Source organism: Pogona vitticeps, chromosome 3 (genome assembly GCF_051106095.1).
Source record: "Pogona vitticeps strain Pit_001003342236 chromosome 3, PviZW2.1, whole genome shotgun sequence".
Classification (NCBI taxonomy): Eukaryota; Metazoa; Chordata; class Lepidosauria; order Squamata; family Agamidae; genus Pogona; species Pogona vitticeps.
In genome coordinates this window covers 69385650-69398427 of record NC_135785.1, presented here as the reverse complement: position 1 = coordinate 69398427, position 12778 = coordinate 69385650, and the positions used below count along the sequence as shown (strand labels likewise).

At 40.5% G+C, this 12778-nt stretch overlaps 1 protein-coding gene across 12 annotated transcripts in view; it reads left to right on the top strand.

The window, feature by feature from the left end:
* FGFR2 (fibroblast growth factor receptor 2) overlaps positions 1-12778 on the top strand; it is a 171967-nt gene that overhangs the window by 48317 nt on the left and 110872 nt on the right. For all 12 annotated transcript variants that reach the window (XM_078391162.1, XM_078391159.1, XM_078391165.1 and 9 more), the window contains exon 2: positions 584-826. In XM_078391162.1, the coding sequence (XP_078247288.1) occupies positions 670-826 (157 nt within the window). In that variant the 5' untranslated portion in view covers positions 584-669. The remainder of the gene's footprint in view (positions 1-583; positions 827-12778) is intronic.

The following is a 12778-nucleotide window of genomic DNA, read 5'->3' as shown; positions in this document are numbered from 1 at the left end:
CCATTACAGTTACTTCTAACTGTTACTTCATGCAGTTACTCTGCATGAAGAAGATGGATATTTTCAAATGCCGGACATTTTCTTTTCGAAATGGAGTGTTAAAATTTAATCCTCAACCTTTCAATTGTAATTCCAAGGAGAAATAGTTATTTTCTGCCAAATGTAATGCCTTCCCATTTTGCAAAATTAATTGCTTAGTTTTTCTTTCCTTTAAAAAAAAAGAAGCCCAGGTCCAAAAGCCATTGGTAGAAAGCACACTCTCCTCTCATCTATCTTGTCATTGCTTCTGCAAAGAGGTTGAGCATGAAGGAGCAGCATGAGGCAAAACATGAGGCAGTACTTTAGCCATTGATGTTTGTTTCCAGCTTTTCCCAAGGCCACACCTCCAGAACAATCAAAGTAACAAAGAAGTTACCATTACAGTGCAAATGGATTTGTTATCTCTGACTGAGTTACAATCATAATAGAAGGTAGTTACAGCTTTGTAATTGGGAAAAAAAAGAGAATGATTTAGAAGTGACTCTTTATTTGTAACCAGTGCCTCCCAAACTCTACATTGCAATTTTTTTTTCCTTTCCTGCAGGGGAATTTGCAGCAAAGAGAAATAAAAACATACTTATCTAGGCTGAAGGTGCTGCTTTCAGTCCATGCTTGTGTAGAGGAGCTCAGATGGGATTAAAGTCCACATGGAGGCATGGAAGAAGACCAGGGACTGGCACTGAGAAGATGATCAATTGGGATTCATGTTGCCTTATCTGCCTGGTGGTGGTCACCATGGCTGGATTTTCATGGGCTCGGCCATCGTACACCACTCTGGAACCTGAAGGTGAGCTACAATTTTATTTCCAGTTTTGTTTTTTTTTAACCACAGGACTAAATGTTTCAAAGGCAATTCAGGTTCTGTATAAATATCCATGTGCTGAGCCCTACCAGCCTTAGCTCTGTTGGCAGATGTGTTTTTGACTTGTTCTGGGCTAGCTTCTTGCACTGCCCAGGAACCAGTTCTTAATTCCAATGAGCCCAAGTCCTCTGTCCCTCCGCGTTACCTTCACAGGAGGGATTTCAGTCTCATATCTCTCGACGGAGACATCCCCACTGACCCAAAACATGGGGGCTGCAGGGCAGGGCAAGGTTTTTTTTTCATAGGTCTGCACTGAGGGCAATGGTGCTGGTCTCTTGCCCATGTCTTATCACGGCTGCTGGTTCTGGCATGTCCACTGACATGGTCTTCACCAGCATCACAGATGAGTAGCAGTAGGTTCCCTGGGGCTAGGCCGGCTCAGAATCTTTGTTCCTTCCATTGTCATTCTCCCCAGTGTGAGGACTGGGCAATGGCTGCTGACGAGTTGCCTTCCTACCTCATCTTTGGGCACTCTGAGCTGTACCAGTGCCCATATCCAGTACTCCTCTTTGTATATATATATATATCCAATCCCCAGATGGCTCTGGTTTCTCAGGGAGCATTCCTTCTTCAGCCTGAACATGCTCAACCTGGTTTTCCAAGATAACCCCCAGGAACCCAATTCCACCTCCTCCTCATCTGCTATGTTTCCTGTCTGCACCGCCTGTTCCACCTTCTCTTCTACAGTCTGGGTCTGTCCCCCCACGTCCAGTGCCTCCTTTTTATCTCCCAGTTCCCAAGGCCCCATTGCTCCCTCTAGGGGTTGCTGTTCTGGATCCAGGCTTCCAGCCCATGCGTTCCCCTCCAGGACCTCAGATGGCAAGAGTGTCCTCCTCTTGCCATCAAGGTTCCTGGCCTGTTGTCAACTAAATCTGTCTTCTCCCAGCTCGATGGGGCAGCTCACCATCCAGAACTTGGCAGGTCCTGGGTGACGGTGAGACACTCCATTAAAAAGGGGGAGGGCTTGCCACCATCAGTGTCCTCACACACTCTTACTTTTACTGTATTTTTTAATTTGTGGAAAACCTTTCTATGAACGAAGATATTTTTGCTGATATGCATGTTGTTAACATTCCATTGTTCGGGCACTCATGACTGGGGTCACAATAGCCATGAATATAATTTTAGTGCTGAGTTAGCAAATGTTATTATGGATACAGCACATGGTAAATATGATTGGAAGAGTTGTGCAGCTCCTAAGGAAATGTTGGCTGTGGATGTGTGCAATTGCTTTCCAAACATACAAGTATTCTCTTCCTAATTTAGGAACCTTTATTGGCTAAGGAGATTGTTTTCAAGACAGAGGACTTAATTATTAGCTTGATGACTTAAGCCTACAAATAGTTTCATGTATTCTGTTTGATCTAAGCTTTGATTTCTGGAAGACCTTCTTTTTCATCTGCTTAACCTTAAACCCTGAGATCAGTAGCAGTAATAAAGGCTCATACTGAGACATCTGTGCTCAAACAGAGGTTTTTTTCCCCCCTCTGTCCTTTTCAAAGGGGACTCAAGATTTCTAAGCCATAGTGGCTGAAATCTATAATAGTAACTACGCTAGGCCCATTGAATCAATGAAACTTAAGGAAGAGCTGACACATCCAGTTCCACTGATTCAGTGGGTCTGCATGAGTTCTTCTCGCTACTGGGTTTCAGCCAATATTTTATATATTTATCTGCTGAACTTGTCCCAAAGTTCACCATTTTACAAATATCCTTAATTTGCTATCCTATTCCATTGGAATAAAATTAACATTTTACATACTAAAATTGCTTCTCATTAAAAAAGAAATAAAATCCAATAAAATGGTTCTTCTGGCTCTAGTTAGTTTACTGAAAAGGTGTGTGCAACTCAAAATGGCCACCAAGGTCATTGTTAACCTTTGTTTTTTTTTAAAGGCTGTTGCCTCTTTCATGGGCCACATGCAACACATTTATTTTTTGATGTTACTTAATTTATTTGACAAAGCAATAGCTGCTTTGTTAGACTCATCAATGCCTGTGTAATTATGATCTCCTTTCCTGAGCATTGTAATTAATATATCCTCTTCAAATTCCTTCCCATTTATGGTTCCTCTTAAGTCCCATATTCCATTGCTCATGAAGCCACAAAGAGGCAGTGTCGTGGATTTTCTGCCTTTAGGTAATCCACTTTTGGCCATACTAGAGAGGAACAATCACCGTAGTTTAGGAGTAGGCAAAAATCCTGTTTGGCTTCAGTTCCCAGTGGTCTTCACCTTTGGATTAGTTGCACAGGGCTTATTGGCGCTGTAGTCTGATAATATAGGGAGAGCTGCTTTTTGCTTTCCCTCTCTTGTCAGGGCTGGAGAAAGTCCAAACTTGAGAAGTAGCCTCTAAACTTTGTGAGTATTCAGGAAGTTCTTCCCTTGGACATGCATAGTTGGTAGATTGCAACGGAATTGAAAGCAGTCCTTGGTGGGCAGCACATTCAGGCACATGGGTCCAAATGCTTTGACAGCCCCTTGGCCCATGGGTGGTGCATTGTGTAAGATGGTTGATGGGAAACAGTCATTCTTTCTGTGCTCATGTTTGATTCCTCCTGGCTTTCTAGTACGCTTCCCTTATTGTTTCAAAGCCGCAGAAGAATCCTGTGGTGCTTACGGTGTGGGGGTGAGCTGAAATCCAAACATGATCCGTATGCCTATTCATGCCAAAGAAAATATGGAAGAATGACAATACTTTATGTTGCTACAATGTTTTGGACAAATGAAGGTTTTCACAGCCATCATGGTTTAGAGTGAACATTGTGAGCTGACATTCGTTAGGGACTCTGTGCCTCCCAAGTTTCTTAAACTCCTGCAGTATTTATGGAATTCTAAGATGATGTTTCTGATTATGGTACATTTATTGGAGCTAGGAATGTTTTTATTATCCTGTACATAATACAGCCCAGCCCAACCACCCCCCGTGCTCTCTACCCAACTTGTGTGTCCCATAGTAAGGGAGTTACTGAATTTATTCACGAAGGCTTTCTTTCAGGTTACTGCATTCTTAATACAAATTCTGCTATCTTGTAATACAACAAACTAACACATTTATATTATACAAACTGTCAAAACAATATTGCCAGCATAATGTTTATGCGACGGGCCCTCTCCTAGAAGCTTTGTTCAACTTATCCATCCTCTACGTATTATAATGCAACTTCATTTACCTTCCCCCTGAATTTTCTTGGTTTATTTGCATGTACGTTTAATTGGATATAAAATTAGGCTTATTCAGAGGTTTAGAATCAGTTTTCGGAGTATATCGATGGTTCTGCTGAATTATGCATTTCTAGGAAAGGAATATTAATAAATTATGGCAGTAGTATAGACTGTCTTTGTTTCAGCCCATTAAAGAAGAGGGTTTGGGGTTTTCTGTGAGCCTCTTTGCAGGCAAACTGTGCACTTAGCCTCTAATCTACAAGACTACGGCAGACGTACCTACAACCTGCTCCTCTGGGAGAATGTCAAGCTTTAGGCTTCTGTGGCTTTCAGGGTAGCTGAATTTACAAGGCTGTCTTACTTTTTCCCCTTCCATGACACACAGTGCAACTTCCCAGGTATGCTCTTGTTGCTACGACATCCATTTCCCTACCAGTGTCAGCCAGTGGGGTAGCATTGGTGGCCCTTGGCCAAGGCAGGGAGATTTCACTCTGAAACATCTGTATGAGATGCTCCTCCAGCTCAGAGTATGAGGTCTCCCTGGTGAGTAGACTAGAAGGAAAGGAAAGTGCAGCTTTTTTTTGTGATGTTAGTCTGGGGAAAATATGTATATTGGTGTTCGGATGTCCTTTGGAGTGGTGAGAGGGAGGGTTATGAATAATAATTTGATGACTGGGAAAGCTCAACCTCTATCTAATCTAACATTGACATGAGTTCAGATTTCAGTTGCATTCATGAGGGCTAGTGAGCTGCTACATTGGTTTTAGAATGAAAGCTCATGCTGCTTTTTAAAGGTTAAGTAGGATTCTTGGTTACATAATCTGATTTGCTATGGGGTTGTTCTATTCAGGGTCCTAAATCTCTTGATTACAAGTGTAAAGCAAGTAGTGATATTTGTAGGATACAATGAAGACCCATTCTTTGGACGAGGGACCATCATCATAGTACAATTAATATTTTCAGGGAACCTTTATCTCCTGATTTAAAAGCACATTGCCTGTAGAACAGACACTGTGCAGAATCTGGATCTTATCAGCACATGGCATTATTGAAAAACAGCCACATTTTCTCCCTGCGGCAGAAATGCCGTTTACATACATGAAATAATTTCAGATGTGAGAACTCTGAAGAATTACTGGCAGAGAGAAAACAGACTTCTAAGACTAACAGCAGAATAAGAGCTTTCACGTGGCAGAGGTGATGGAGAAGAATAAGGTAATAATGCTATTGTGTGGCGAAAAAAATCTCCCTTTTACTTGCTCAGCTATTTTGTTTTTTTGCAAATCGTGCTTCCATAGTTACTGGCACAGCAGAGGGGGAAAAAAAAGAAGTTTGGAAGCCCCCGTGAGATCCTTCTGTGCCTTACCACTTCAGAACAGAATTTAAGGCTTAGTTTGATTGGAAACCAATCAGTTCATTGATTGAATTAACAACAGAGCCCTGCTTGCCTGGATATAAATCTACTGTGCTCAGTAGAACCTGTTCCTGGGAAAACATGTGCATGCAGGATTGCAGCCAAGAAAAAGAGAGGAGAATATTGACTTAATGCGAATGGACCTCCCCAAACATGTTGAAATTCATGGAAATGGAAAGAAATTATATACATAATGTTTGCTTGTGGAAAAAGAGTGATGCCCAAATATTATTTAGATATAATATCATCTTAATTACCCTCCTGATTTTTAGATATTTCACTAATGGGTTCAAATACTGATCAGGGAGCAGCTATCATAAATTGGATAGTGGTTCCCCCCCCCCCCCGTGTTTTTAATAATTTTTATTCAAGTATTGGGCTTCATTTACAGTATCTTCACAAAGTCCAAAATATATTACAACTGAACATTAATGCATTTTAGTGAAATTTAAATATTTACTACCATGCTTTAAATCAATGGCCAAATCTTATGAACTTTGACTGGATCAGGATTTTAGCTCTGGAAGTTTGAACTGATACAATGCTATTTATGCAAGTATAACAGAATCTCAAAGAATTGTAAGCATGCATTTGTTACCTGCCTACACACACCTTCAGGGACTTGAGCAAGCCTGGCATTTAGAATACAGTACATGACTGAGTCTACACTTTCATGTAGGAATGATTTGTACCTTGCTGTCAGTTTGACTAACATATACTGAACCTGCTACAGCTAACTATAATATGGCATCATTTTGATGGGAGTAAGTGCCAGGTGATTAAGTACATTTGCATGCGCTGATCAGTTTGTGGCTTAATAGTCTGTCTTCAAAAATTGTGTCAATGTCTGTTTGCATAGCCGTGGATTAGACCCCAGTCCTGAGAGCCGCCTCCAGGCATTGCTGTTATGCAAATAATAAGTCATATTTGCACACTGGCGTATGTTTGTTGTAGGCATGCCATTGCATCTTGTCGTATCAGATTTGTTGCCAGGTTTAGTCACCACTAAAGCCCCAGTGGTATCAACACAGATTTCTAAATGACTGTGCTCCATTGTGAAGTGCTACAAAGTAGCATGAGTCATGGCAGAGCTAGGGTGTATATTGTTAACCTCTCTCTCTCTCTCTCTCTAGCTATTATTAGAACCCCCAAGAATCTAATCTTCTCCATTTACTTTCTAGTCACCCATGGCGAGCCCCAATTTTCTCCTGGTGACAAAGCATGGTGTGTTGTGCACTTTCTAACTAGAAACTGCAGAAGTGGTTTGTGTTTGGAGTGTTGGCAACGTGTGTCACAAATGGATAAAAATCGTGCACCAACCCATATTGATGCCACCGTGGTGTTTGCTTGAGCAGCCCACAATTGAATCTTGAAGGTCTGCTCAGTAGATGAGAACTTGGCAAGTAGATCACCATAAGCTCTTTGTTTTCTCCTCTTTTCATGGCCACTGACTGCAAGACCCTAGGACGAGTGCTTTCCCCAACTGTGAGAACACAAAGAACGAACAATGGGTTCTATTTATTTAGCTTGTGGTTATGACGTTAGCAATTCCTTCAGCTTCCCTTCACTAAACTCTGAGTTTTAATAACTTCATGCATTATTTTTCTCGTGGTACTGTGTGTTGCTGGATGCAGACTTGAAAAATAGGAAAAGAAGGAAGGGCTTCTTTGTACACCTATAAATCAAGCACACTAGCCCTGACTTACTCCATATTCTTCTTTTGCAAACTTCTTTAAAAAAAAACACAGTAGCTCAGGCCACAGGAGACAGGGAACGTTATTTTTCTGGACTAAGGCATTTTTTTTTCATGGCTGGGATATTTTGGAAATTGTAGTCCAATCAAACAACTTTCCAAGCTCGGAGCCAATCCTCCTGCCTTGCAGTTTGAGTACTGTCTGGAAATGATTTTGGATTCCTAGATGCTATCAGTTTTGGATGCTTTGGTGATCTGGGCATGCAGGATTTTCCATAGCCTCCTTATCTGCAACATAGCCAAAGATTTTAAGTGCAGATGGCTATCCATGTGGTGATGATGTGCTCTTTGATTACATTGTACACACCCATGCATATGCATTTTGTCAATAGAAAATTGGACAGTGTAGGCCTTTGGCTTAGACCAAATGTTACCATTTGGGGGAGGGCTCAGAATAGACACCAAGAGGTTACAGTTCTTTCTCCTATGTGCATGATTTCTTTTCAACGCATAAAGCAAACAGTCTGTGGCAATTCTGTGCACGTGGAATGCCTTGTGTCTCCAGACTGGCTTTTAAATCTGATCCACATTCCTGCCATAGGGAGATTCCTAATGAAGTTAACCCTTAATGATGGGGGATTTGACTGCATGCACAGGTTGAAAGGCAACTTAGCTGAACTGAATAATTAGCTCAGACACATATTTGATAAATGGCAAGCTCACTCTTGACCTTCTCTCACCCATGTTGTCTGTTGGGAAACCTGCTGGGCCAGTTAATTTGGCCTCTCTTTGGCATTTAACTCCCTCCCCCCCCCCTTTTTTTGGCTGATGAATGGACAAGCACTTCTACATTTTTTAAACAACATAGCAGCATTTTATGCTTGTTCATATTTTTGGCGTCTCTTGACATTTTTCTAAAGCACGGCTGAATCTCTTCAAACTTTAGTTTAAAATGAGCCCTGTCAGTTCTTGAACAGGTAATAGAACATATTTTGGGAAAGTTGCTTTTTTACACTATGATTCACAGAACTCTCCCAGCTAGCATGGGCATGCTGACTGAGGAATTATGGTAGCAATAATGCATGCACGTGTGTGCACGCCTGCACACACACTTTATGGTCACAAATCAGTTATCCTAACATCTATGGATCATGAGCTATTGACTCTTCTTTGCTGATGATTATGTTTGTTTTCTACAGACGTTTATAGGACAACTATAAAATGCTATGTGTTGCTGAAATTGGTTACTGATGAGTTGAAATTTCAGAGTTTTGAGCAGCAGTTTCTGTCAGATTGACATTTTCAGGCTGAATTTCAGGATTGGGAAATGTGTGTTTCTGTTTAGACTCCAGTAATATTTGATGCTGCACATACAGGCCTAGGATTTTAAAATAAAGGCCAGAAGCTAGTTGAACATTTGTGAAGTATAAGTCCACTGTTGTAACTTGGAACAGTGAATAGCCACTAATTAACAAGTCCCCAATGGAATTCCTAGTTGCCCTCTAGTTGAATGGCTTGATATGCAGGGAGATGCTAATTAGTGACTACTGCCTGGGTTATATCATTGCAGTAAGGCTGGTGCAAATATTCAGCAGGATTTTGGCCAATGACTTTGGATTTCAGATTTTAAGTAGCAAAGTCTTTTAACTCAAATTTTACACTGAAATCAAGAAATTAGTTAAAGTTGTTAATTCTCTTCTATATACTTATTAATGTTTTCTTCAGAGGTTTTTTTTTACGGACCCCTGTTGGATTAAGTAAGATGGTCAGCTACTAGGGAGAGGCTCTTTTTAGTAGTAATTCTGTAGTTCTGGAGCAGCCATTCCAGGCAGTTTCACCTAGCATCATCTTTATGGTGTTTCTCCATGCTAGGTGAAAATGTCTGTGTTCACCCAGACCTTTGAAATAACTAATGAAGTAGGACCTCTCGCCTTTAAAATCTGTGGGTCAAATGTGATTGTTAGTTTTAGCTAAAGCAAAAGCAGCTCATGACCAGGCTCAGTAGGATGTATCCATCTGACATTTCAAGGGGAGGTGGCCCTATCCCAGTCTATAGGACACCTCTGAGCTAGAACAGACACAAACTTTTTCAGTTGATTTGATGGGTCTGCTTCACTACCCTATTTAGCAGTTGCTGGTTCATGCAAAAACACAATACAGAGCTAACGACCGTGAATGTATCTCATCCCTCTGTTCATTTGGTTAGGGAAAGATCCATATAATGAAGAACTATCCAGTGGATATATGAACTTTGTAAGCTTACCAACAGCAAAAAGTCAATAGTTAATACTCATCTTGGATATGATGCTAATGTTATGGTGGCATGAGGGAGGGGAGACATACAGAATACCATCTAGTTAGGTTGTTCATCCTGTGACTGTAGCTTGGTTCGGAACTGTTCGGTTGAGGATTTCGCCCTTGAAGAACAGCCAACCTGGGCAGCCTTGAGCAAGTTTTACTGCTCCAGAGCGTCTCCAGTAGAAGGGAATGTTAAACCACCCCTGAGTACTCTACCTAACCCCCCCCCCCCCCGGAAAGTCAGAACTGACTTGATGGCACATTGTTGGAATTGTTTTAAATATATGGAATTGATTTAAAGTTGTATTTTAGAGCTACAGATATATGAATATAGCTTTATTTTGACAAACAAATAATATGTTTGTTGTTTACAATGAATGAAGACCAGAACAAAAAGCTCCTATAGTGTAGGGACAGTTGTATTTAAAGAAATCATTTCTACATAAAGCTTAGCTATGCAGAATGCTTGAAAGCTGCATAAAGATTTTTTTTTTTAAAAAAATACAAATCATACCTATATATCTTGCTGCATATGGATCCTCACATATGGATCTGTGGGTTAAATGCTGATACTAATTCATTCTTAGTTCTTGTGACGGGTTTATGGGTATTAGGCATTTTCTTCCTTAATTTTAAAATAGCACTAGTGTACAATTAAGATTCAGGCCTGTAATCAGTTGTCATAAGCAAGTTCAAGCATCAAATGCAGCAAAATAGAGTTTACTATGAAAATGTAGACAGGGCTGTAGCTGTAAGAGAAGGTATGGTTATATAGCAGAGGCAACAAAGAGTTAAACTGTTCCCCTAATAAGTGCAACATAACACTTCACATTTTTAGACCCCGTCTTCCAACTCCAAGAGAAACATTTTAATCTCCTCTCGTTTTTTAGTACCTCATTTAACTTCAAAGATGCAGTATTTGCTTAAAATAAATGTTTTATTTGGAAATACTTATATAAAGAAAATACTTCTATAATGCATGTATTGTTAATTCAATAAAAGAGCTGGGTTGTTTTGGAAAAAGTTAAACATCACAAAAAAGGTTTCTTGCATCCTGATTTTGAAAGGATGCCAGAACACAGTTTATGTGGTTCCAGAAAGTCATCCAACTAAAATTCACGTTTTCCCCCACTTGGGTCCTGCTCATATGGGGTGCCCACACCTGCTGTTCACCCTAAATTGAGGTAATGAGTGCAATTGCTAACTGGATATATGGTTTCATGTCCCTGAGCTAATGACCATATCCACCGCTATATGTGGTGACAACAAATTGTGTAGACGAATCATGCATTTGGCCAGAATCCTCTTGGATTCATGTCTCATGAGTAGGCAGTCATGCAAGCAAACCTTGTCCATGTTATTGCCCATCTCTTGCACTCCTTCCCTTTCTCATGTTGACTGCCCACCACCCAGATGACAAGCCAGGAGGTAAAATGCTTGCACATATGCATGCTGCTTTTTTCTGATAGGATTCTAGCTTTCTTCTGTGTGAAGAAAGTACCTTTCTGCTGTGTTTGCCAAAGCTTCTGCCCATCACTTTCATGGGAGAATTTGACAATTAGGGTGTTATGAAAGAGGTAGACACTCATCTTCCTATCCAGTTTTTCCACACCATATACACCTCTCTTATTTCCTCTTTCCTTGTCCAGACTAGAGGCCATGGACAATCTTAAGTCTACCCACTGGTAGCTGTGTCGATGGTCCTGATGCAATGACATTCTAGCATAGAATAGTCAGTGTATCGCAACAGCTATTATATCACATACCCACTCTTAGGTGTAAGCCCTGATCATGCTCTGCTTTAGTATTATTTGGCAAATCATAAGCTTGGCTGTTGAAGTTGAGGATCTCTTTTAATATTGTTGTTTAATGATGTGAGCCACTTTGGATCCTTTTCAATTAGGGTAAAAATATTTCAAATAAATCAATATCTATCTCACCCACTGCTAGGGAGCATATCAGCTGTGGGAGGTCATGCCAGAGGGCTCTCCAGAAGGCCGACATTCCACTTGCTGATCATAACAATTTTTGTTTTTAAGGTATATTATAATTTGAACCAGTTTTGTATGCTTGCAGGTTTGCATTATCTTTTTCTGTACAGAAGCTATAACTGTGTCTAACAAGTCTGTGTGGCTGGAATGAAGCTTCTGAAAGCAGAATTCCAGTTTGGCTTTTAAAGGAAGCCTTTAATAGAACAGCAGGCTTCTATTTCTCTCTCTCTCTCTCTCTCTCTCTCTCTCTCTCTCTCTTTTTTTTTTTTTTTCTTTTGCATTTCCAGATTTAGGAGATCTCACTGAAATTTTTGCACTCCATTTTAGATCCATCTGTCTCAAAGTATAAGCAGGGAAGTAACTTTGTTCCCAGGCCCTTTCCCCCTCTCTACAAACAATGATCTTGAATTTATCACACTTTCCTGCTTGTGTATTATAATTAAAGTTCCCAGGGCATAATTTTGGTTTTCTGTCAAAGGATTCAGAAGCAGCCAAATTCCTTTCCACAGCATTGTTCTACTACAGAAGGGTTTTTTTTTTCCAAAGGAGGGGAGCCTTATTTTTTTGCGGGGTTGTCCTTGGCAGAGGAGAATTCTTATCCTTCAAGAGGATGTTTACGATGAGCTTACTGAATATTCATCAGCACAGCTGGAAAAGTTGATAGTAGCACAGAAAGTCCCACATATGGGTAATGTGCTTTTGTAGCTTGTGCCTTGTAAGAAAATTAATACCGAAACCGCTTTGCTGAATGGAGCACACAAATTTAGCAGAAAAATTGTTTGTTGCACTTTTTGATTTCATTGTTTAGGCAAGTAGAATCCTTCCATAAAATTGGTGTATATTCAGGTATGCATGAAGTAAAATGGAAGATCCTCTTTCTCATAACTTTTTGGCTCCTAGTTTTTGCTTCCTCTCGCTGGATTCCAACTTTTCCCCAGTTGTATGTTCTGTCTTCTTTCTTCTTGATCTGGTTATTTGTACTTTGCCCATCACTTCACTTGTTTCACTAGGTCAGGCACCTGTTGGAAGTAAGAAAGGGAATGGCTACAGTAGGTTCTGGAGTGGCTAACAGGATCTGGGAGAGAAATGAATCAGTACAATGTTCTCTTATGGAATGGTCTCTTCCATAGTGCTCCTCCATTCTGAACTCCAGATTGGGTTAAACATCTCACTTCAACCCCTGCCCTTACTCAGGTGCCTCTACCCCACTGGTGACACAATTACAGCAGAGCACCTAATCTTTCCCTCTGTCATTGCATTTGGTTTTTCATAGCTTTAGTTCCTGGTCTACAGGAGAGATATTCCTGCTGATACGTA